This window comes from Pseudorca crassidens, chromosome X (assembly GCF_039906515.1).
Source record: "Pseudorca crassidens isolate mPseCra1 chromosome X, mPseCra1.hap1, whole genome shotgun sequence".
NCBI classification, from domain to species: domain Eukaryota; kingdom Metazoa; phylum Chordata; class Mammalia; order Artiodactyla; family Delphinidae; genus Pseudorca; species Pseudorca crassidens.
The window spans coordinates 80,602,756-80,628,822 of NC_090317.1; the positions used below are offsets into that span (position 1 = coordinate 80,602,756).

The 26,067-nt window shown below is 38.0% G+C and overlaps 1 protein-coding gene and 1 long non-coding RNA gene across 2 annotated transcripts in view; both read left to right on the plus strand.

The window, feature by feature from the left end:
• Positions 1 to 26,067, plus strand: part of LOC137217213 (uncharacterized) — a 236,464-nt gene that overhangs the window by 164,214 nt on the left and 46,183 nt on the right. The gene's annotated exons all lie outside the window — the stretch shown is intronic.
• On the plus strand, positions 13,145 to 17,065 carry SPIN4 (spindlin family member 4). Its single transcript, XM_067724664.1, has one exon. It carries the CDS (start codon positions 13,462 to 13,464, stop codon positions 14,209 to 14,211), a length of 750 nt encoding a protein of 249 aa, XP_067580765.1. The 5' UTR covers positions 13,145 to 13,461; the 3' UTR covers positions 14,212 to 17,065.

Consider the following 26,067-nt stretch of genomic DNA (forward strand, 5'->3'; position numbering starts at 1 on the left):
CGTAAGTATTTACAATTGTTATATCTTCTTCTTGGTTTTCTCACATGATCATTATGAAGTGTCTTTCTTTGTCTCTTGTAGTAGACTTTGTTTTAAAGTCTATTTTGTCTGATATGAGAATTGGTACTCTAGCTTTCTTTTGATTTCCATTTGCATGGAATATCTTATTCCATCCCCTCACTTTCAGTCTGAATGTGTCCCTAGGTCTGCTGTGGGTCTCTTGTAGACAGCATGCATATGGGTTTTTTTTTTTTAATCCCTTCAGCCAATCTATGTCTTTTAGTTGGAGCATTTAAACCATTTACATTTAAGATAATTATCTATATGTATGGTCCTATTACAATTTTCTTAATTGTTTTGGATTTATTATAGTAGGTCTTTTCCTTCTCTTGTGTCTCCTGCCTGGAGAAGCTCCTTTAGCATTTGTTGTAAGGCTGGTTTGGTGGTGCTGAATTCTCTTAGCTTTTGCTTGTCTGTAAATGTTTTAATTTGTCCGTCAAATCTAAATGAGATCCTAGATGGGTAGAGTAATCTTTGTTGTAGGTTTTACTCCTTCATCACTTTAAATATTTCCTGCCACTCTCTTCTGGCGTACAGAGTTTCTGCTGAAAGATCAGCTGTTAACCTTATGGAGATTCCCTTATGTGTTATTAGTTGTTTTTCCCTTGCTGCTTTTAATGTTTCTTTTTGGTATTTAATTTTTGAAAGTTTGATTAATATGTGTCCTGGCATGTTTCTCTTTGGATTTTCCTGTATGGTACTTTCTTTGCTTCTTGGACTGGATTAACTCTTTCCTTTCCCATATTAGGGAAGTTTCCAACTATAACCTCTTCAAATATTTTCTCAGTCTCTTTCTTTTTTCTCTTCTTCTGGGACCCGTATCATTCGAATGTTGGTGCGTTTAATATTGTCCCAGAGGTCTCTGAGACTGTCCTCAATTCTTTTCATTCTTTTTTCTTTAATCTGCTCTGCAGTAGTTATTTCCACTATTTTATCTTCCAGTTCATTTATCCGTTATTCTGCATCAGTTATTCTGCTATTGATCCCTTCTAGAGAATTTGTAATTTCCTTTATTGTGCTGTTCATGATTGTTTCTTTGCTCTTTAGTTCTTCTAGGTCCTTGTTAAACGTTTCTTGTATTTTTTCCATTCTATTGCCAAGATTTTGGATCATCTTTACTATCATTATTCTGAATGCTTTTTCAGGTAGACTGCCTATTTCCTCTTCAATTTTTAGGTCTGGTGCATTTTTATCTTGCTCCTTCATCTGCTGTGTGTTTTTCTGTCTTCTCATTTTGCTTATCTTACTGTGTTTGGGGTCTCCTTTTTGCAGGCTACAGGTTTGTAGTTCCTGTTGTTTTTGGTGTCTGTCCCCAGTGGCTAAAGTTGGTTCAGTGGGTTGTGTAGGCTTCCTGGTGGAGGGGACTAGTGCCTGTGTTCTGGTGGATGAGGCTGGATCTTGTCTTACTGTTGGGCATGTCCACATCTGGTGGTGTGTTTTGGGGTGTCTGTGGCCTTATTATGATTTTAGGCAGCCTCTGTGCTAGTGGGTGTGGCTGTGTTCCTGTCTTGCTAGTTTGTTTGACCCAGGGTGTCCAGCACTGTAGCTTGCTGGTTGTTGAGTGGAGCAGGGTCTTGGCGTTGAGATGGAGATTTCTGAGAGTTGTTTGCTGTTTGATATTACGTGGAACTGGAAGCTGTCCTGTGGACCAGTGTCCTGAATGTGGCTCTCCCACCTCAGTGACACAGCCCTGACGCCTGGCTAGAGCACCAAGAGCATCTCCTCCACACGTTTCAGAATAAAAGGGAAGAAAAAAAGAAAGAAAGAAAGAAAGAAGATAAAATAAAATAAAAATAAAGTAAAATAAAATGTTATTAAAACAAAAAATAAAAAAATAATTATTAGGAAAAAACAGTTTTAAGTAATTAAAAAAACACACACATAAAAGAAATGGACAGACAGAGCCCTAGGAAAAATGGTAAAAGCAAAGGTCTACAGACAAAATCACATGCAAAGCATACACATACACACTCAGAAAAATAGAAAAAGGGGAAAAATATATATATTATGGCTTCCAAAGTCCACCTCCTCAATTTGGGTTGATTCATTGTCTATTCAGGTATTCCACCAATGTAGGGCACATCACGTTTATTGTGGAGATTTAATCCGCTGCTCCTGAAGCTGCTGAGAGAGAGTTCCCTTTCTCTTCTTTGTTCACACTGCTCCTGGGGTTCTCATTTGGATTTGGATCCGCCTCTGTGTGTAGGTCGCCTGAGAGTGTCTGTTCTTTTCTCAGACAGGACAGGGTTAAAGGAGCAGCTGATTCAGGGGCTGTGGCTCACTGAGGCCGTGGGGACAGAGGTGTACAGATGTGGTTTGAGCCTGCGACGGAAGAAGCAGGTGTGACATTGCACCAGCCTGAGGCACACCGTGCATTCTACCATGGGAGCTGTCCCTGGATCACGGGACCCTGGCAGTGGCAGGCTGCACAGGCTCCTGGGAGGGAAGGTGTGGGTAGTGACCTGTGCTTGCATTCAGGCTTCTTGGTGGCTGCAGCAGCAGGCTTAGCGTCTCATATTCGTCTCTGTGGTCTGTGCTGATAGCCACAGCTCAAGCCCGTCTCTGGAGCTCCTTTAAGCAGCGCTCTTAATCCCCTCTCCTCGAGCACCAGGAAACAAAGAGGGAAGATGATCTCTCTTGCTTCTTCAGCAGGTCCAGACTTTTTCCCAGACTCCCTCCCAGCTAGCTGTGGCACTCTATCCCCCTTCAGGCTGTGTTCATACAGCCAACTCCAGTCCTCTCCCTGGGATCCGACGAAAGCCCAAGCCTCAGCTCCCATACCCCACCCGTTCCAGCAGGTGAGCAGACAAGCCTCTCGGGCTGGTGAGTGCCTGTCGGCACCGATCCTCTGTGTGGGAATCTCTCTGCTTTGCCATCCACTCCCGTGTTGCTGTTCTCTCCTCCGTGGCTCTGAAGCTTCCCCCCTCCACCACCCATAGTCTCTGCCTGCAAAGGGGCTTCCTAGTGTTTGGAAACCGTTCCTCCTTCACAGTTTCCTACCACTGGTGCAGGTCACGTCCCTATTCTTTTGTCTCTGTTTTTTTCTTTTTTCTTTTGCCCTACCCAGGTACTTGAGGATTTTCTTGCCTTTTGGGAGGTCTGAGTTTTTCTGCCAGTGTTCAGTAGGTGTTCCATAGGAGTTGTTCCACATGTAGCTGTTCTGCCATCTTGAAGCTCTATTGGGTTTTTCTTTTTGGTAGGTCTTTCCCTTCCCTTGTGTTTCCTGCCTAGAGAAGTTCCTTTAGCATTTTTTGTAAAGCTGGTTTTGTGGTGCTGAGTTCTCCTAACTTTTGCCTGTCTGTAAAGGTTTTAATTTCTCCATCGAATCTGAATGAGATCCTTCCTGGGTAGAGAAATCTTGGTTGTAGAATTTTCCCTTTCATCATTTTAAATATGTCCTGCTACTCCCTTTTAGCTTGCAGAGTTTCTGCTGAAATATCAGCTGTTAACCTTTTAGGGATTCCCATTTATATTATTTGTTGCTTTTCTCTTGCTACTTTTAATATGTTTTCTTTGTATTTAATTTTTGATAGTTTGATTAATATGTGTCTTGGTGTGTTTCTCCTTGGATTTATCCTGTATAGGACTCTCTGTGCTTCCTGGACTTGATTGACTCTTTCCTTTACCATACCAGGGAAGTTTTCAACTGTAATCTCTTCAAATATTTTCAGTCCCTTTCTTTTTCTTTCCTTCTTCTGGAACCCTTATAATTCGAATGTTTGTGCTTTTAATGTTGTCCCAGAGGTCTCTAAGACTGTCCTCAATTATTTTCTTTCTTTTTTCTTTATTCTGCTCCCCAGTAGTTATTTGCACTACTTTATCTTCCAGGTCAGTTTCCCGTTCTTCTGCTTCAGTTATTCTGCTATTGATTCCTTTTAGATAATTTTTAATTTCATTTATTGTGTTGCTCATCATTGTTTGTTTGCTCTTTAGTTCTTCTAGGTCCTTGTTAAACGTTTCTTGTATTTTCTCCATTCTATTTCCAAGATTTTGGATCATCCTTACTATCATTGCTCTGAATTCTTTTTCAGGTAGACTGCCTATTTCCTCTTCATTTGTTTGGTCTGGTTGGTTTTTACCTTGCTCCTTCATCTGTTGTGTATTTCTCTACTCATTTCAGTTAACTTTTTGTGTTTACCATCTCCTTTTTGCAGGCTTCAGTTCTTAGTTCCTGTTGTTTTTGGTCTCTGCTCCCAGTGGCTAATGTTGGTTCAGTTCCTTTTGTAGGCTTCCTGGTGGAGGGGACTGGTGCCTGTGTTTTGGTGAATGAGGCAGGATCTTGTCTCTCTAGGAGTCAGGACTGTGTCCTGTTTTGTTTTTTGGGGTGTCTGTTACCTTATTATGATTTTAGCCATTTTGTCTGCTTATGGGTGGGGTTCTGTTCCTGTCTTTCTTGTTATTTGGCATAGGGTGTCCTGCACCTTAGCTGCTGGTCGTTGAGTGGAGTTGGGTCTTAGCATTGAGATGGAGATCTCTGGGAGAGTTTTTGCTGTTTGATATTATGGTGAGCCGGGAGGTCTCTGGTGGACCAATGTCCTGAACTTGGCTCTCCCACCTCAGAGGCACAGTCCTGACACCCGGCCAGAGCACCAAGACACTTTCAGCCACATGGCCAGGTAAGTGGGATGTTTCTTGCCTTTTGGGAAGTCTGAGGTCTTCTGCCAGTGTTCAGTATGTATTCTATAGGAGTTGTTCTACATGTAGATGTATTTATGATGTATTTGTGGGGAGGAAGGTGATCTTACTCCTCTGCCATCTTGAAGGTCTCTATCAGAATACATCATTTTACATTCTAACCATGAATGTTAGAGAGAACTAGTTTCTCTGCATCCTGGTCAACATTTGGTATGGTCTCTATTTTAAAAATTTTAGCTATTTTAATAGATGTGTAGTGATATCTTATTATGGTAATAATTTATATTTTCCTAATGGCTAATGATCTCTTCATGTGCTTATTTACTGACTGTATATCCTCTTTGTGAAATTTTTTGGTCATGTCTTTTACCATTTTCTAATTGGATTGTCTTCTATTTTACTGTTGAGTAAAATAGTTTTACTTTATGTTTTCGAGATACGAGCCTTTTGTTAGATGTATAATTTGCAAATATTTTCTCACTTTCTGTAGCTTGTCTATTCATCCTCTTAACAGAGTGTTTCATAGATCATATATATTTTTTAATTTTAATGAGATCAAATTTATCAATTGTTCCTATGAAGAATCCTACTTTTGGTGTCAAGTGTAAGAACTTTTCAGCTGGCACTAGGTACCAGAGATTTTCTTCTGTTTTTTGTAAAAGTTTTATAACTTTATATTTTACATTTTAGTTAGTTTTTCATTTCAAGGTAATTTTTGTATAAGATAAGAGGTTTCCATGTAGGTTGTGTGTGTGTGTGTGTGTGTGTGTGTGTGTGTGTGCTTTGTGATGTCCAATTCCCCCAACACCATTTGTTGAAAAAGCTATCTTTTCTCTATTGAATTGCTTTGGAACATCTGTCAAAAATCAGGTGGATGTAAATGTGAGTCATTTTCTGAGTTCTCTCTCTGTGTGTCTGTTGGTCTGTAAGCACCGTACTTTCTTGATTACTGTAGCTATGCAACTTTAAGGTAGAATGATTCTTTCTACTATATACTTCTGTTTCAAATTTGTTTTAGACATTCTAGATATTGAACATTTCCATATAAATATAAGAAGAATCCTGCGTATTTCTATGAAAAACCATGCTCAAATTTTCATAGAAATTGCATTAAATTCATAGATCATTTTGGAGAGAATTAACATCTTTATTGAGTCCTGCAATCTGTGAAAACTGTATATCCTTCTATTTACTTACATCTTTTTAAATTCCTGGCATTAACATTTAAAATTTTCAGTATACAGATCTTGTACATGTTTTGATATATATATATATATATACATATATATATATATATATATATATGTAAGAATTTCACTTCCATTAAAGGAATTGCAAATGTTAGCTCTTTTGTTATTGTCTCACAGTTTCCTGAGATTGCTCTTTATATCTAAGTTTGTTTCCTCTCTGCTGTTCAATGGGGCAAATTCTATTTTTCTAACCTCAAGTTTGTTGATTCTACCTTCTGTTCTCTCTAGTCATAAATTGATTCCATCCCAGGAGATTTTTATTTTGGTTATTTCATTTTTCAATGCTAAATTTCCATTTTGTTCTTTTTTATAGATTCTATTTCTTTGCTGATGTTTTCTATGTTTTTCAATTGTTTCAATATAATTCAAAATTGTGTATTAAAGCATTTTAATGCTTTAGATGATTTAAAATCTATTTCAGATAATTTCAATATTTTATTTATCTTGGTTTTGGCATTATTATGTGTATTACCTCATTCAAGTTGTGATTTTCATTGCATCTTTGTTATTTTTGATATCATATTATGAGACTATTTTATTTGACTTTTCTTTATCAGCTAGTCCCACTGTTGTTATGTAGCTGGAGTGTTGGGTGTGCGTGCATGTTCACCTTCTCTGTGGGATCTCTTGGCACTACCTTTGCAAAAGTGGAGTACTGACTCACACTGCCTCATTGCACATGGGTGGAATGGTTAGAAGTTTAGCTCCCTTCTTAAATCTGCCAGTACCTTAGTGATGAAAGTTGTGTACTGACTCATACCATCTCATTGCCTCCAAGTGTGGGTGGTGGCTTATCTGACCACTAGGCTTCACTGACTCCAAGGGCATAGGGAGAGTTGAATACCATTTATTCCCATCTTGTTACCCTGGTTGAGTTTCATTGACAGTGGTTGGGGATGAACGCTCAACTCCTCAGTGGGTTTCACTGATACAGTGAGCGTTGGGAACCAGAGTTCTGACTAGGCCTGCCTTGCTCTGCATTGTTCAGTCTCACTGCTGTTGATTTGATGTAGGGGGATGGTTAGGAGAAGTTATAGCATAGCTGTCACTAGCACTACTTTATACCTCTAGATGACTGTGGAGGAACAGCTCATCCTAAACCCTCACTGATGCTACTCTGGCAAGAAAATCAGAGCATAGCACTGCTTGCTTCTGATGAGTGGGGGATGGAAGATCAGCTCTGTGCTCAGTACCATACCACTTAATACTACTCTGACAGGGAAGTACTATCTGCTTAGGGAAGAATCACGTGCTTCTGCTAGATGGGGCATGGAAGATCAACTCTCTACTTCGTCCTGCCAACATTACACTATCAGAAGTGTTGGAACATCATCTTCTTCCACCCAGCAGTGGATGGAATGCTAAGTCTCTGCATTTGAGGCTGTTGACTAACCTTGTTTCCCACCACATCCCCTGCTCCTTAACCTGGCACGTGCTATGCTACAGCCGCAAGCTCCTTACAAATTTTTTACATATCCTATGCCCAGGCCTGCCCCTGTGCTTTTAGCTGTGTTCTGATTGGACTGAAAAGGTCTCACTATTCTACCACCTTCTGAATGTCTTCTTTTTGTTGTCTCACCCTTTCAAGTTGTCTTTACCAATTTTCCCACCCATAAGAAATCACTCCCTCCTTTTTGTCCCCAGTGCTTAATTTGTACCTCTCAGAGCATGTATTATAATCTACCTTGTACAATGGAATTATATTTATGCCTATATCCATAACCCCTCCAGTTATAAATTATCACTGTATCTCCCAAATTTATTCTCAATAATGTTTTGTTTATCCAGAATTTGGGCTTCCAGAAACTTGCAGCATTTGAAAGACTGCTCTGAAACTGACTATAAAGAACAAAACCCTGCTACAGTGTCTCCTTGATTCACACTCAGGCCCTGACCAAGAGAGCTTGAGTGTGAAACAGAGCAAAGGTTCAGAGGTCTAGCATGAGCCAGGTGGTTTATAGACAGATCTGATCAGTGAAAAGGGCTTATTTTAAGGAATGACTAGTTAAGAGTCTATGAGTACTTGCCATGAACAAGTTCATGTGCTAAGAAATTTACTTGCATTTTTCTTATTTAATCCTCACAGCTACACCTTGTGTTGGCTTTTATAATTATCCACATACAGGTGTATCTTGTTTTATTGTGTTTCACTTTATTGTGCTTCACATTTATTGAGTTTTTTTTACTAATTGAAGATTTGTGGCAACCTCGTGTCAAGCTAGTCTATTGGCACCACTTTTCCAACAGCATTTCCTCACTGCATATGTCTGTGTCATATCTTGGTAATTCTTGCAATATTTTAAACGTTTTCATTATCATTATATCTGTTATGATGATCTGTCATCAGTGATCTTTAATGTTACTATTATAATTGTTTTGGGGCACCACAAACAGCATCCATATAAGATGACAAACTTAATGGATAAATGTTGTGTGTGTTCTGACTGCTTCACCAACTGGCCACTCCCTCCTCTCTTTCCCTCTCTTTGGCCTCCCTATTCCCTGAGATACAAAAATATTGAATAAGCCTATTAATAACCATACAAAGGCCTCTAAGTTTTCAAGTGAAGGGAAGAGACATGTCTCTCACTTTAAATCAAAACGTGGAAATGCTTTAGCTTAGTGAGGAAGGCATGTCAAAAGCTAAGATGGGCCAAAAACTAGGCCCCTTGAGCCAAACAGCCACATTGTGAATGGAAAGAAAAAGTTATTCAAGTAAATTAAAAGTGCTACTCTAGTGAACACACAAATGATAAAAAAAAAAATAAAAGCAGCCTTTTTTCTGATACAGAGCAAGTTTTAGTGGTCTGGATAGAAGATCAAACCAGCCACAGCATTCCCTTAAGCTAAAGCCTAATTCAGAGCAAGGCCCTAACTCTCTTCAATTCTATGAAGGCTTTGAGAGGTGAGGAAGCTACAGAAGAAAAGTTTGAAGCTAGCAGAGGTTGGTTCATGAGGTTTAAGGAAAGAATCCATCTCCAAAGCATCAAAGTGGAAGATGAAGCAGCAAACGCTGGTGTAGAAGCTGCAGCAAGCTTTCCAGAAGATCTAGCTAAGATAATCAACAAAGGTAGCTACACTAACTAAACAACAGATTTTCAATGTAGACATAGTTGTCTTATATTGAAAGCAGATGCCCTCTATGACTTTCATAGCCGAAGAGGAGAAGTTAATGCCTGGCTTCAAAGATTCAAAAGACAGACTGACTCTCTTGTTAGGGGATAATGCAGCTGGTGACTTTAAGTTGAAGCCAATGTTCATTTACTATTCAGAAGACAAAGATCCCTTTCAAAATATTAGTGCTCATTGGACAGGAATAAAGATGCAGACATAGAGAATGGACATGAGGACACAGAGAGGGGGAAGGGTAAGCTGGGACAAAGTGAGAGAGTGGCATGGACTTATATATACAACCAAATGTAAAATAGCTAGCTAGTGGGAAGCAGCTGCATAGCACAAGGAGATCAGCTCAGTGCTTTGTTATCACCAGGAGGGGTGGGATAGGGAGGGTGGGAGGGAGACACAAGAGGGAGGAAATATGGGGATATATGTATATGTATAGCTGATTCACTTTGTTATAAAGCAGAAACTAACACACCATTGTAAAGCAATTATACTCCAATAAAGATGTTAAAAAAAATACTACTGCTCATTGACAATGCACCTAGTCACCCAGAGCTCTGATGGAGATGTACAATAAGATTAATGCTGCTTTCATGCCAGCGAACACAACATTTATTCTGCAGCCGATGGATCAAAGAATAATGTTGACACTCAAGTCTTATTATTTAAGAAATACATTTCATAAGGCTATAGCTGCCATAGATAGTGATTCCTCTGATATCTGGGCAAAGCAAATTGAAAACCTTCTGGAAAGGATTCACCATTCTATATGCAAGTTAAGTACATTCATAATTCATGGAAAGAGGTCAAAACATCAACGTTAACAGGAGTTTGGAAGAAGTTTATTCCGATTCTCATGGATGATTTTGAGTAGTTCAAGACTTCAGTGGAGGAAGTAACTGCAGATGTGGTGGAAATAGCAAGAGAACTAGAATTAGAAGTGGAGCCTGAAGATGTGACTTGGTACACTCTCATAATAAAACTTAAATGAATGAGGAGTTGCTTCTTATGGATGAGCAAAGAAAGCTGTTTCTGGTGATGGTATCTACTCCTGGTGAAAATGCTGTGAAGATTGTTGAAATGACAACAAAGGATTTAGAATATTACATAAACTTAATTGATAAAGGAGCAGCAGGTTTAAGAGGATTAACTCCAATTTTGAAAGAAGTTCTCCTGTGGGTAAAATGCTATCAAATAGCATTGCATGCTACAGAGAAACCTTTTGTGAAAAGAGTTAATGGATGCAGCGACTTCACTGTTGTCTTATTTTAAGAAATTGCCACACCACCCCAACCTTCACCAGCCACCACCCTAATTAGTCAGCAGCCAATCAACATTGAGACAAGCAAAAAGATTGTGACTTGTAGAAGATCAGATAATGGTTAATACTTTTTAACAATAAAATATTTTTAATTAAGGTATGTTATATACCTCGTATTTTTAAACATAATGCTATTACACACACATTATACTATAGTATAATGTAAACATAATGTTTACATGCATTGAGAAACCAAAAAATTTGTGTGACTTCCTATATTGAAATATTCACTTTATTGCGGTGGTCTGAAACTGAACCCACAATATCTCCGAGGTATGACTATGTTGCATTTGATGGTGTTCTCCTTATCATTTTCAGACTTATAGACACATATTTATAGGATCAGTAATCTGGGTGTTTTGAAGGGATAAATAAAGCTGCCCTAGGAGATTTTAAGTCACCAGAACTGTAGTCTTCAGAGGCTTGTATAAGACCACTTGTTTCATTTTGGAGGATTTCTTTGGATTGGAGCAGGGCAGTTGAAACCACTTATTTATTCATATAACAAATACTTATTGAGTACCTATTCTGAGTAAGGCACTTGAGATAAAAGTCCTTTAAAAGTCCTTTCTTGAATGGGTTTGTAGTCTAGTGGGCAGACATACAAAGTAAACATTACATCTTAGTGTAGTGAGGCTCATTGAATCCATAATGCTAGGGAGTGATTTAAACATCAGAATCATAGTTCTAGAGAAGGAAGGATACTGGAAATTCTTTGTCTCTTCAAATTGCTTTGTAAGGCTGTGAGCAAGAATTCCATTAAAGTATATAACCAAAGAGCTTGAGTTAACTGTCCTGAGTTTTCATGCCTGGTGGGTGGTCTTCTCCCACCTGTCAATTGCTCTTCTAAGCAAAAATAACTTGGCACATCTTGGTCTGGGGAGTTACTTGGGGAGCATTATTTGTGGAACATAATGACATGACATTTACACATACTTTCTGACTTTCACTGTGTAGGTTGTATATATGTGTGAATATGTACACACCACTATGTAATTCTAAAGAGTTTAGAAATACATTTTAGTATATGTAGTTTTCTTGCTTACTTCAAATTTTCTCCTTGGAATTACTTTCTTATAATATAGTACTGGAGAGTTATCTCATCTCAAAAGCCTTTGGCCTGGGAAATGTGGGGAATTGAAGGATCCACACATACTCTGCCCAATCAGCTATTAAATGGTATGAGGACTAGGTTTTTCTTTCCCTGCCTTGGAAGGTAATGTAATGTGGAGGCAGCCCGAATTTCTGCCTTGCACCTCTCTTCCCTGCTTTCCTACATTTCCAGAAGAATTAATGGTCTTTTTTACCCATGATGATATGAGCCTTTCTCTTCTCACTAGTATAGAGTGGAGGAGTGAGAATGAGGAGCCTAGACTTCCCTGGTTTATATTGCCATCTTGTAAGTAGGATACAGGAATAAAAGACATACAGACATTTTCATTTAATTTTGATAAGAGCCCTGTGACTTGAAGTAGGTGAAATTATGGATACTTTCTTTTCTATCGTTCATATTTTCCACATGAGCATGCAGTACTTTTATAATCAGAAAGACTGCAAATATATACCACAAAAACCTTTTAATTTTTTCTCTCTACAAAATTGGAGCCACAATTTTGTTTCAATATCCTGCTTTCTCACACATTGTTATTATCTCATATGTAGATCTCCATGTCATTAAATATTCTTTGAAAAAATGTTTTATACCAGCTCAATAAATCCATATATGAGAGTAAACTAATTTTGTTTACCGTCATAGACATTTTAGGATAAATAACGGAAGATCTATACAAAGGAATATTATGGAACCATTAAAAAACATATTTTCAGAGTATTTAATAATTTTGGAAGATACTAATGATATGAATTTAAAAAGAAGTTATAAAGATGTGAAACCTGCTACCAATTTTGTAAACTACAAGCATAGATTTATTGAGATATCAGAACTGTTAACATTTTGCTGTACATCTAGATGTTAAGATTAAGGCTAGTTTCGGTTTTTATTTCACTGAATTTCAGAAAATCTCCACAGTGTCAGTACATTTACTTTACATTCAGAAAAATATATGTATTAAAAAAGCATTACCGTGAGTGACCAGATAGAAAATAAAAAGGAAAGTTCGGATCAAGATGGTGGACCATACACGGCATTTACTTATCCGGTCTCATAATCCTTAAAGTGAAAAAAAATTTTTTTGTATGTACAAACTCTGTGTATGTATGTGTTGAATATTAAAAAAAAATGTTTTGTGAGGAATTCCTGGACGATAGAAAGCAGTTGGAGAAGCTGTTGAGGAGGCTGGTGGACGACAGACGGCCACAGAGGAGTAAGGGAGCCGGCCAGTCTGGCTTGGGTTTGAGAGAAGCGGTCGGGGGACGCGTGAGGAAATGAAGGAGTGAGCGCCTGTGACTGTGTGGACAGAACGCACTGTGCACAGTAACCCGCCCAGTTGCTGCTGGCTGAGCGGAAGGCGGAATGGCGGGGGCGGGGCCGAGGCTCAGGCGGGCTCTGAGGGGTCGGGTTCCCGAAGCGGCAAAAACCCTGGCGCCAGAGCTAGGCCGAGCAGAGCAACATTGCTAAACCGAGACCCCGCGGACTTCTCAGAGACCCGCCGCCGCCCGTGACTTTGGCGCTGCAGCCATCGCTCTTATCCCTTTCCCGTCCTCTCCTTCTCCGTCGCCGTTCCACAGCCGCAGCACCATCGATAACAGCTAAGTGGTCAATTCGGGAGACTTAGGGTTGGGAGTCGGGGCGGGCGCAAGGCGCGGGCAGCACACGCAAGCCCGCCATCTCCTGCGGCAACTGCCACTGCTGCAGATACCTCTGCCGGGCGGGAGAGAAGAATACTGTCAAGAGGCCCCCGCTGTCCTAGTGCCCACGGTCAGAGTTAGAGCGTTTCTGCCGAGCCTTGGTGAGAGCCTTGCCTTTGGGGAAGTGAGAAGGAGAACGGACAGGACAGGATCTTTCTGTTTTCGGAGATCACGAGAAAAGATCTCATACTGGATAGTGCTGACTTTTTGTCAACTTAATCTAGTAAGTGGTAGCGTTGCTGAGTCTCCTTAAAACCCCGAGCCATGTCGCCCCCAACAGTGCCTCCGATGGGCGTAGATGGTGTGTCCGCATACCTGATGAAGAAAAGGCACACCCACAGGAAACAGCGGCGCAAGCCCACTTTCCTCACCCGTAGGAACATTGTGGGCTGTCGCATTCAACACGGCTGGAAGGAAGGCAACGAGCCTGTGGAGCAGTGGAAGGGCACCGTGCTTGAGCAGGTTTCCGTGAAGCCCACTCTCTATATCATCAAATATGATGGCAAAGATAGTGTGTATGGACTAGAACTGCACCGAGATAAGAGAGTTTTAGCGCTAGAGATCCTTCCTGAGAGAGTGCCAACTCCTCGCATTGATTCGCGCCTGGCAGATTCCCTGATTGGCAAGGCAGTGGGTCATGTGTTTGAGGGTGAGCACGGTACGAAAGATGAATGGAAGGGCATGGTCCTGGCGCGAGCCCCCGTGATGGACACTTGGTTTTACATCACCTACGAGAAAGATCCAGTCCTTTATATGTACACGCTGCTGGATGACTACAAAGCTGGTGACCTGCGCATCATTCCAGATTCCAACTACTATTTCCCTACAGCAGAACGGGAGCCTGGAGAAGTTGTCGACAGCCTTGTGGGCAAGCAGGTGGAGCACGCCAAAGATGATGGGTCCAAGAGAACCGGCATTTTCATCCATCAAGTGGTGGCCAAGCCATCTGTCTACTTCATTAAGTTTGATGATGATATTCACATTTATGTCTATGGTTTGGTGAAAAACCCCTAAATTCATTGTGCTATTGCAAAAGTTGTGGAACTGTTAAATGTAAAATATGTCGTGCGAAATTTTGAGAACATTTTTGAAGTCAGAGATTAAAGAATTTATTATTACTTACGGTGCCTCCAAATCTTACATTGACTAGTTCCACAGTTTTGTCCGAAGTATACTTTGGTACTTTTGATATTGCCTTGTTCTGTAATCAAAATTTTAAATCGGGTGCTAATAGAAACTTGAAAAGTTTTTGTAAAATTTGGAACAATGGAAAACTAGATAAAGAAAAATAAATGGTGTACACACACTATATCCTCCACCCTCCTCCATTTCTTTCTTTGCCTTACCAATTTTTTTCTCCCCAGGTAACAAGTGTTAAGAACATAATGTATATCCTTCCATGTTTTCCCAATCCTCTTAAAGAAAGTTTGTTGTAGTCCTTTCTACAGAAACAGCAAGCCCCAGTATTTCTCTGTAATTGCTTTTCTCCCTTGACATATCCTTCTGATCAGTAGCTACAGATATCTCTCTCTCCCCCATGCCTCCCTCTCCATATGGTATAAGATAGATGTCCAACTATACATTTTATTCACATTGGATATCTGATTGTACCATCACATTTATTAAATAAATCACCAATTCCCCCTCTCCCTCTATTTCTCCTTGTCTTCCTCCCTTCTCCTAAAAGCTGCATACACAGTACATATTTATGTACCAAAATGGTACCATTTATGTACCATTCTATTATTGATGGTCTTTAAGTTTTCTCTTTTTTTTTCCACCATAGCACAGCTACAATACATACTGGTGCTTTTATTTCTATAGGGTAGCTTCCCAGAAATGGGACTGCTAGGTAGGTGTTTATTTAATTTTAAGAGATATTACAAAATTACCATCTAAAATGAAAGTGCTCATTTTCCAGCATCCTCTCCAGCACTCTTTAATGTTTGCAAATCTGAACAGTGAAAAATTACATAGTATTGTTTGTTTAATTGAAAAACTCAGTGAGGTTTTTTTTTACCATTTGGACTTTTTTTGTGATTTGCCAGTGCTTATCCTTTGCTCATTTGTCTATTGAATCTTTGATCTTTTCCTTATAAATCTGTAGGAATTCTAACTATATTTACTATGTGGTGTGTATTAATCAGTTGTAGCCCATATGTGTTATGATTTTCTCCATTCTACCATTAATCTTGACTTTGCTGATATCTTCTTTTTTTACTTTACAGGTTTTAAAAAAAAGTTAGATAGATTCCTTTCTTCTTTTTAGCTTTTCGGTTTCTTGTTTTTTTCAGCTGAATGTCCCCACCGCTAGTCATACAAATATTTACCTACATGTTTTCTAAAAAAAATTTTTAATTTTAAGCTTTAACTGTTTGATCCATCAGGAATTTATTTTTCTATATGGAGATAGAGGTCCAAATATACATTTTGTTCATATTGGATACCTGATTATGCTATCACAGTTATTAAATAAATCACCCATTTTCAAGTTCCTGAGCCAGTATCACATTGTTTTAATTGTACTGGCTTGACCATAAACTTTGGACTCTGGTAATGAAAGTCCCCTATCATTAGTTTTTTTGTTTTTGTTTTTGTTTTTTGTCTTTTCTTCTATTATGTAATTTGTCTTTCATTCTTTCACGTAAAAATTGGAAGCATCCTTTCCATATTTAAAAAAATTGTGATGCCTTAGAATTGTATTACATTTCTGCATTTCTGTTTAGAGAGGTATTTTAATAATAATATTAATCTTTAATACTCGAGAATTTTGGTACATCATTAAAATCTTTTGTTTTTGTAATGTTATATAGGTCCATCACATCTGATTAAATTTATCTCTATATATTTTTACAGTTTTTGTCACATTTTGAATTGGGTATTTTTTCCTCCTCATTTATATTTTTGGCAATATAGACAAACTAGAGATTTTTTATTCCTTCTATTTTCAGCTTACTAAATACTCTGAATTACACTGGGTTTTTTAAATAGAATGTTTTGGACTTTGTAGATATATAGTCATCTCACCTGCAAATAGAGATCATTTTATTTCTTATAATGTTAATATTGTTATTACATGATCTGGATTCTCCAAAACAATGTTGAATAATGATTATGACAGACATGCCTGTCTGGTTCTTAATTTTCGTGGAATTGTCTTTAGTGTTCCCTATTAATATGACATTTGCTGTTGGTTATTGGTAAATAGTCATTAACCATTAACATGTTTAGGGTATTTCTTCTATTCCTGTTTTACATAGGATTATTACTAAAAGTGGCTCCTGAATTTTATCAAATGTCTTTTCAGCGTCTATTTACAAAATAGTATAACATTTTTTTTTCCTTTAGTTTGTTGACACGGTGAATTAGAGTGGTAGATATTTGATGTTTTGAAACAAATTTGATTTTCTGGAATAAATCCTACTTGATCATGGTGTAATAAGCATTTGATACATTGCTGGGTATTATTTACCAGTATTTTATTTAGTATTATTGCATTTACATTACAAAATGAAATTGTTTTTTTCAAGTTTTGTTGTTAAAATTATGCTAGCTTTAAAAAATGAAATTGTGTGTTTTCAATCATTTTTCTGTGTCCTGGAACAGTTTAAATAGCATTAGAATTATTTGTTCTTTAAAAATTAGCTAGTAGTGAGCTGTAAAAACAGCCTAATCCTGGTGACAATTTTTATGGTAGATCTTTAATCAGCTTTCTTATCTCTTCAAAGGTAATTGGTTTATTCAAGCTTTCTATTAAAAAGGAATGTATATTTTCTGTGAAATACAAAATTTAAAGCTTTTTCTATTAACAAGCTTCTTGATTGTAGTATTCAGATGCTTTATGTCCTTCCGTGTTGCACGTGCGTATGTCTTAGGTATGTTCAATTCTGAAAACATTGTAATAAAATCATCATCTATAACAGTTCTAAGTTCTCTTTGTATTTTATTTATTTTGAAAAATTAAAACTTAATATGGAAAGCATGAAAGATATAAAAAACGTCCGTTTTTACCTTCATCCCAAATTAACAAATGTTAACATTTTGGCATATTTGCAAAATATAACATCTCCATCCACTGCAGAAGCACACACTATCATGAATTTAATGCGAATCTTGTCTATGCTTTATATATTTACTGAAAATATAAACATAGTTGAAAATAGTATTGATTTTGTGGTTTTAAAAAAATTTCAACATGAAATTTTTTTATTAACTTTATATCGTGACATTTCTTTTAGTTTTTATTGTATGGAATCTTCTTTTTTTAAAATTGGGATATGGATTGCAACAACAACAAAAAAACAATAACACTGACTTTAGAATGCAAGTTGCTGTTCTAGGTACTTTTGCCACTCCTAACACTCAGGGAGTCTTCACCCTAACCACAGTATTGGCAACTGAATGAAAAAGACAAAATTTCAGCTGTCAAGAAGGTTTTATCCTGGCTGTAGTGAGACATTTATCTACCACCAACCCCTGACCACAAGACTAGAAATAGACCTTATGTTTTCCCATAATTTTGGAGTTATCCCTCTTTATGACACTCGGATTAGGGCTAGCGCCAAACCTGGCACTTCTTTTATTTATTTTTTAACATCTTTACTGGATTATAATTGCTTTACAATATTGGGTTAGTTGCTGCTGTATAACAAAGTGAATCACCTATACGTATACATGGAACCCCATATCACCTCCCTCTTGCATCTCACTCCCATCCTCCATATAACACCCCTCTAGGTGATCACAAAGCACGGAGCTGATTTCCCTGTGCTATGCAGCTGCTTCCCACTAGCTATCTATTTTACATTTAGTAGTGTATATATATATCCAAGCCATTCTCTCACTTCGTAACAGCTTACCTTTCCCCCTCCACATGCCCTCAAGTCCATTCTCTACGTCTTCGTCTTTATTCTAGTCCTGTCCCTAGATTCTTCAGAAACTTTTTTTTTTTAGACTCCATGTATATGTGTTAACATACAGTGTTTGTTTTTCTCTTTCTGACTTACTTCACTCTGTATGACGGACTCTAAGTCCATCCACGTCACTACAAGAAACTCAATTTCGTTTCTTTTTATGTCTGAGTAATATTCCATTGTATATATGTGCTACATTTTCTTTATCCATTCACCTGTCGATGGCACTTTGGTTGTTTCATGTCCTGGCTACTGTAAATAGAGCTGCAATGAACATTGTAGTACATGACTCTTTTGGAATTGTGGCTTTCTCAGGGTATATGCCCAGTAGTGGGATTGCTGGGTCTTATGGTAGTTCTCTTTTTAGTTTTTTAAGGAACCTCCATACAGTTCCCCATAGTGGCTGTATCAATTTACATTCCCACCAACAGTGCAAGAGGGTACCCTTTCTCCACACCCTCTCCAGCATTTATTGTTTCTACATATTTTGGTGATGGCCATTCTGAATGGCATGAGATAATATGTCATTGTAGTTTTGATTTGCATTTCTCTAATGATTAGTGATGTTGAGCATCCTTTCATGTGTATGTTGGCAATATGTATATCTTCTTTGGAGAAATGTCTATTTAGGTCTTCTGCCCATTTTTGGATTGGATTGTTTATTTTTTTCATATGGAGCTGCATGAGCTGCTTCTAAAGTTTGGAGATTAATCTTTTGTCAGTTGCTTCATTTGCAACTATTTTCTCCCATTCTGAGGGTTGTCTTTTTGTCTTATCTCTGGTTTCCTTTGTTGTGCAAAAGCTTTTAAGTTTCATTAGGTCTCATTTCTTTATTTTTCTTTTTATTTCCATTTTTCTTGGAGATGGGTCATAAAGGATGTTCCTGTGATTTATGTCATAGTGTGTTCTGCCTATCCTTTCATCTAAGAGTTTTATACTGTCTATCCTTACATTTTGGTATTTAATCCATCTTGAGTTTATTTTTGTGTATGGTGTTAGGCAGTGTTCTAAGTTCATTCTTTTACATGTAGCTGTCCAGTTTTCCCAGCATCAATTTTCAAAGAGGCTTTCTTTTCTCCATGGTATATTCTTGCAGCTTTTATCAAAAATAAGGTGACCAGGGCTTCCCTGGTGGTGCAGTGGTTGAGGGTCCGCCTACCGATGCAGGGGACACGGGTTCGTGCCCCAGCCTGGGAGGATCCCACATGCCGCGGAGTGGCTGGGCCCATGAGCCATGGCCACTGAGCCTGCGTGTCTGCAACGGGAGGGGTCACAACAGTGAGAGGCCTGCGTAACACAAAAAAAAAATAAATTAAAAAATAAATAAGGTGACCATATATGCATGGGTTTATCTCTGGGCTTTCTATCCTGTTCCATTGATCTATATTTCAGTATTTGTGCCAGTACCATACTGTCTTAATTACTGTAGCTTTGTAGTATAGGCTGAAGTCTGGAAGCCTGATTCTTCCAGTTCCATTTTTCATTCTCAAGAATGCTTTGGCTACTCAGAGTCTTCTGTGTTTCCATACAAATTGTGAATTTTTTTGTTCTAGTTGTGTGAAAAATGTCATTGGTAGTTTGATAGGGATTGTATTGAATCTGTAGATTGCTTTGGGTAATATAACTATTTTCACAATGTTGATTCTTCAATTCAAGAACATGGTATACCACTCCATCTGTTTTTATCATCTTTAATTTCTTTCATCAGTGTCTTATAATTTTCTGCATATAGGTCTTTTGTCTCCTTAGGTAAGTTTATTCCTAGATATTTTATTCTTTTCATTGCAATGGTAAGTGGGAGTGTTTCCTTAATTTCTGTTTCAGATTTTTCATCATTAGTGTATAGAAATGCAAGAGATTTCTGTGCATTGATGTTGCATCCTGCCACTTTACCAAATTCATTGTTTAGCTCTAGTAGTTTTCTGGTAGCATCTTTAGGATTCTCTATGTATAGAATCATGTCATGTGCAAACAGTGACAGTGTTATTTCTTCTTTTCTGATTTGGATTCCTTTTATTTCTTTTTATTCTCTGATTGCTGTGGCTAAAACTTCCAAAACTATGTTGAATAAGAGTGGTAAGAATGGACCACCTTGTCTTGTTCCTGATCTTAGTGGAAATGTTTTCACTTTTTCACCATTGAAAACAATGTTGACCGTGGGTTTGTCATATATGTCCTTTATTATATTGAGATAAGTTCCCTCTATGCCTGCTTTCTGGAGGGATTTTATCATAAATGGGTCTTGAATTTTGTCAACAGCTTTTTCTGCATGGATTGAGATGAGCCAAAGTTTTTCTCCTTCAATTTTTTAATATGGTTTATCACTTACATTGATTTGCATATATTGAAGAATCCTTGCATTACTGGGATAAACCCCACTTGATCATGGTGTATGATCCTTTTAATGTGCTGTTGGATTCTGCTTGCCTGTATTCTGTTGAGGCTTTCTTCATCTCTTTTCGTCAGTGATATTGGCCTGTAGTTTTCTTTCTTTGTGACATCTTTGTCTTGCTTTGGTATCAGAGTGATGGTGTCCTCATAGAATGAGTTTGGGAGTGTTCCTCCCTCTGCTATATTTTGGAAGAGTTTGAGAAGGACAGGTGTTAGCTCTTCTCTCAATGTTTGATAGAATTCCCCCGTGAAGCCATCTGGTCCTGGGCTTTTGTTTGTTGGAACATTTCTAATCACAGTCTCAATTTCAGTGCTTGTGATTGGTCTGCTTGTATTTTCTATTTCTTTCTGATTCAGTCTTGGAAGATTGTGCTTTTCCAAGAATTTGTCAATTTCTTCCAGGTGGTCCATTCTATTGACATATAGTTACTTGTACTAATCTCTCATGATCCTTTTGTATTTCTGGAATGTTAGTTGTTACTTCTCTTTTTTCATTTCTAATTCTGTTAATTTGAGTCTTCTCTCTTTTGTTCTTGATGAGTCTGGCTAATGGTTTAGGAATTTGTTTCTCTTCTCTAAGTACCAGCTTTTAGTTTTATTGATCTTTATTATTGTTTCCTTCATTTATTTCTGATCTGATCTTTATGATTTCGTTCCTTTTGTTAACTTTGTAGGTGTTTTGTTCTTGTTTCTCTAATTGGTACAGGTGCAAGGTTAGGTTGTTTATTTGAGACGTTTCTTGTTTCTTGAGGTCAGAGTGTATTGCTATAAACTTCCCTCTTAGAACCGCTTTTGCTGCATCCCGTAGGTTTTGGGTTATCATGATTTTATTTTCATTTGTTTCTCGATATTTTTTGTTTTCCTCATTGATTTGTTCAGTGATCTCTAGGTTATTAAGTAATATATTGTTAGCCCCCATGTGTTTGTATTTTTTACAGACTTTTTCCTGTAATTGATAACTAGTCTCAAAGCATTGTTGTGGGAAAAGATACTTGATACAATTTCAAATTTCTTAAATTTACCAAGGTTTGTTTTGTATTCCACTAGCACTTGAGAAGAAACTGTATTTTTTGTTTTCTGAATGGGATGTCTTATAAATATCAATTAAGTCCATCTTGTTTAATGTATCATTTAAAGCTTGTGTTTCCTTATTTATTTTCATTTTGGATGAACTGTCCATTGTTGAAAGTGAGGGTTTAGAGTTCCCTACTATGATTGTATTACTGTCAATTTCTCCTTTCATGGCTGTTAACATTTGCGTTATGCTTTGAGGTGCTCCTGTGTTGGGTGCATAAATATTTAAAATTGTTATATATTCTTCTTGGATTTTTCCCTTGATCATTATGTAGTGTCCTTCTTTGTCTCTTGTAATAGTCTTTATTTTAAAATCTATTTTGTCTGATATGAGAATTGCTACTCCAGCTTTCTTTTTATTTCCATTTGCATGGAATATCTTTTTTCATCCCTTCACCTTCAGTCTGTATGTGTCCCTAGGTCTGAAGTGAGTCTCATGTAGACAGCATATATATGTGTCTTGTTTTTGTATCCATTCATCCTGTCTATGTCTTTTGGTTGGAGCATTTAATCCATTTACATTTAAGGCAGTTATCCATATGTATGTTCCTGTTACCATTTTCTTAATTGTTTTGGGTTTGTTGTTGTAGGTCTTTTCCTTCTCTTGTGTCTCCTGACTAGAGAAGTTCCTTTAGCATTTGTTGTAGAGCTGGTTTGGTGGTGCTGAATTCTCCTCGCTTTTGCTGGTCTGTAAAGATTTCAATTTCTTCGTTGAATCTGGATGAGATTTTTGCTTGGTAGAGTAATGTTGGTTGTAGTTTTTTCCATTTCATCACTTTAAATATGCCTGCCACTCCCTCCTGGCTTGCAGAGTTTCTGGTGAAAGATCAGCTGTTAACGTCATTGGGATTCCCTTGTATGTTATTTGTTGCTTTTCCATTGCTGCTCTTAATATTTTTTCTTTGTATTTAATTTTTGATAGTTTGATTAATATGTGTCTTAGTGTGTTTCTCCTTAGATTTATCCTGTATTGGACTCTGTGTGCTTCCTGTACTTTATTGACTATTTCCTTTCCCATATTAGGGAATTTTTCAACCATAATCTCTTCAAATGTTTTCTCAGTCCCTTTCTTCTTCTCTTCCTCTGTTTTTTTAATTCTTCTTTTCAGTGGTTTTTCCCACTATTTTATCTTCCAGGTCACTTATCTGTTCTTCTGCCTCAGTTATTCTGCTATTGTTCCCTTCTAGAGAATTTTTAATTTCATTTTTTTGTTGTTGTTCATCAATGTTTGTTTGCTCTTCACTCTCATTACTCTTAATTCTTTGTTAGGTAGACTGCTGATTTCCTCTTGATTTGTTTTTCTGGTGGGTTTTTACCTTGCTCCTTCATCTGCTGTGTGTTTTTCTGTCTTCTCATTTTGCTTAACTTACTGTTATTGGGGTCTCCTTCTCCAGGCTGCAGGTTCATTGTTCCCATTGTTTTTGCTGTGTGTCTCCAGTGGCTAAGGTTCGTTCAGTTCGTTGTATAGGCTTCCTGGTAGAAGGCACTGATGCCTGTCTTCTGGTAGATGAGGCTGTATCTTGTCTTTCTGGTGGGCAGAACCATGTCTGGTGGTGTGTTTTGTGGTGTCTGTGACCTTATTGTGATTTTAGGCCCCCTCTCTGCTAATGGGTGGGCTTTGGTTCCTGTCTTACTAGTTGTTTGGCACAGATGTCCAACACTGTAGCTTGCTGGTCGTTGAATGAGGTTGGGTCTTAGCATTGATGTGGAAATCTCTGGGAAAGCTTTCACCATTTGAAAGTATGTGGAGCCTGGGCGTTTCCTTTAGACAAATGTCCTGAAACCAGCTTTCCCCCTTCAGAGGCACAGGCCTGATACCTGGCCAGAGCACCAAGACCCTGTTATCCACACGGCCAAGTACGTGGGGAGTTTTTTGCCTTTTGGGAAGTCTGAGGTCTTCTTCCAGCATTATGTTGTTGTTGTGTAGTAGTTGTTCCAAATATAGATGTATTTCTGATGTATTTGTGGGGAGGAAGTTTATCTCCATGTCTTACTCCTCCGCCATCATGAAGGTCTCCACAGCTGACTGATTTTTAACAGGGTGCCAAAGAAATTTAACGAAGGAAAGAGAGTGTTTTCAACAAACGATACTGGAACATCTGTGGCAAGCTCTGTGAATGCATGAAGATTCCCATAGCCCAAAGCCAACAGCTGCTCCTTTGTCTCCACCTGTCCACCTCCAAGGAGGATATGGGCAGCCCTGGCTCTGTTTTAAGAGTTTGAGACATAGCAGTGGACAAAACAAAATCTTCCTTTAGCACATGGTCTTTTATCTTTCAAGTAATCTTCAGTCCAATAACAAAGGTATAAGGTGGGTATAAAATGTTACATAAGAACATAAAAAAAGTGTGATAAATATCATTAAAGTCTTAGAGGGATGAATATGTACTATATGACAAACTGTATAGTTTGTCTTTAGAGAACAACAAAAAATACAACTGTATATAAATTTTAGGTATATGATAATGCCTCCTGTTCCTTGCTCTCTCACTAGGCCCCAAGTCCTGAACCAAGAATTATATTATTCCATGATGACATTGGGCTTTTAATATACAGTAAGAGAGAGAGGCTCAGCCCTGGCCTAAAATCTGGAGATAGAACAGTAAACAATCTAAACAAAATCCCTGCTCTTTTAGAGCATATATCCTAATGGGAGGAGGAAGACAGCCACCACCACACTTATATCCCTGGCCTTTAGGCCTCATATTGTCTCATCGTGATTTGGAAATATCTCACAACTTTTTATTCAGACATAGCAAAGTTTCACTCTAGTTCTATCTCTGTTTTAGAGGTTAAGTATACAGCAGTGAGCAAAATATGGAACGATGTTTCAGTGGGAGGAAAACAGAAAAAAAGATCAATGTAGAATTCTGTGTTCACCAACTATGCCTTTACCCCCTAACTTTCTGGACTCCTCGACTAGAACCAAGTTTCAGACTATTCCATGATAATATTGATATCATACCTGGTTGCTTTGAGTCAGAGGGAGGCTCAACCTTGACCAGGCAGTGAACAAAACTGCCAAAGTCTTTATTCTCTTGAAACTTACATTCCTTCTATTTGGAAGAGCCAGACAGTCATCTCCTTCTCCTTGGACCACCAGTCTAGAATAAGGTCTTTTATTGTTCCTTGGTGATATCAGAGTTCTCTCATATTCTGACACTAAATCAGAGGCAGGACCACACAATGGTCATGACACTGTTTTAGGAGAGGAAAATAGCCAGAAACAAAATCCTTGCTCCCATAGTGCTTACAGCTTACATCATGCTGGGTGGAGATAGATTCCCATCTTCTTCCTCCCAACACACTTTATACATACGTCAGGCTGTGATGATTGCTTTGAAAAAAATGTAAAGCAGCGTAAGTAAAGTGACAGAATGGGGTCTTGGACATGCTATTCTATATATATATGGATAGAGAAGTCCTCTCAGAACAGACGGCATTTGAGTAAACACCTGAATAAAGTGAGGTGCAAACCATGTTGCTGATGCCTTCAGATATAATGTGCCAGGAGGTTTGTGATAGCAGTCTAGTGTGGCCAGATTGGAAGTGAGCAAGGAGGAGAATGGGAGTAGATGAGATCAGAGAGTTTGTCAAGGGCCAGATCTACGTACAAATCTTGTGGATCACTGTAAAGCATTTGGAATTTATTCTCAGTGAGATAGGAGATCATCCGTTTTGAGCAAAAATATGAAATTGTCCCAGTTTCACTCATTAAATAATCTGATTTAAAATACCTCATTCATCATCAAACAAGATCTCACTTGTGCTTTGTCTCCTTTGCTCCATTGGACTATGGGTCTTCTTTGCTCTTTGACATCCCTGGAGAACCCCCCATTTCTACTGTATCCATGCCCTGGCTCTGCCAGCTTGCTAACTCTGATTCCCGGTTTCTTCAGATAAGGAGATTGAAGAGAGATGAAGTCAAAATGAGTATTCAAGTTTGCATACCTCCAGACTTCCACCAGACAGTCTTGAATGATGTGGTAAAAATGTCAGAGACTGGAACAAAGGATTCTATTTGAATGGTTGCAACAGAAATTCACATAGACATTTGTAAGCTAATAAGTTTTTAGAAATGAATGTTAAGGACCATTGTGAAGAAGAATTAATATTGCAGCTGATTAACTATGTAAGGAAAGACCTCTGGATTATGATTTATCTGTGGAGATTAGAGAGTTAAGGTGCAGGGTGGGGATGGGCAAGATTTTGAGAGTGTGAATTTAAAAGGAAAGAACACAGAATCAAAGGTTAAACTAGTAAATATAGGTGTGAAATGATCTTCCTTTTTTCTCTTTTAGTCTGTATCTGAACAGGCCCAAACATGAGAATGAGAGGTAAAAGGTCTATACTGTCCATTGTTTGGACAAAATTTTTTTTATAAAGATAGAAAAAAGATATCAATAAATTGGCTCTTTATTTTACTGAACTTATTAATTCTGTTTCTGGATTTACTCATGACTTCTTAAACCATATTCAGGGCTTTTGAAAA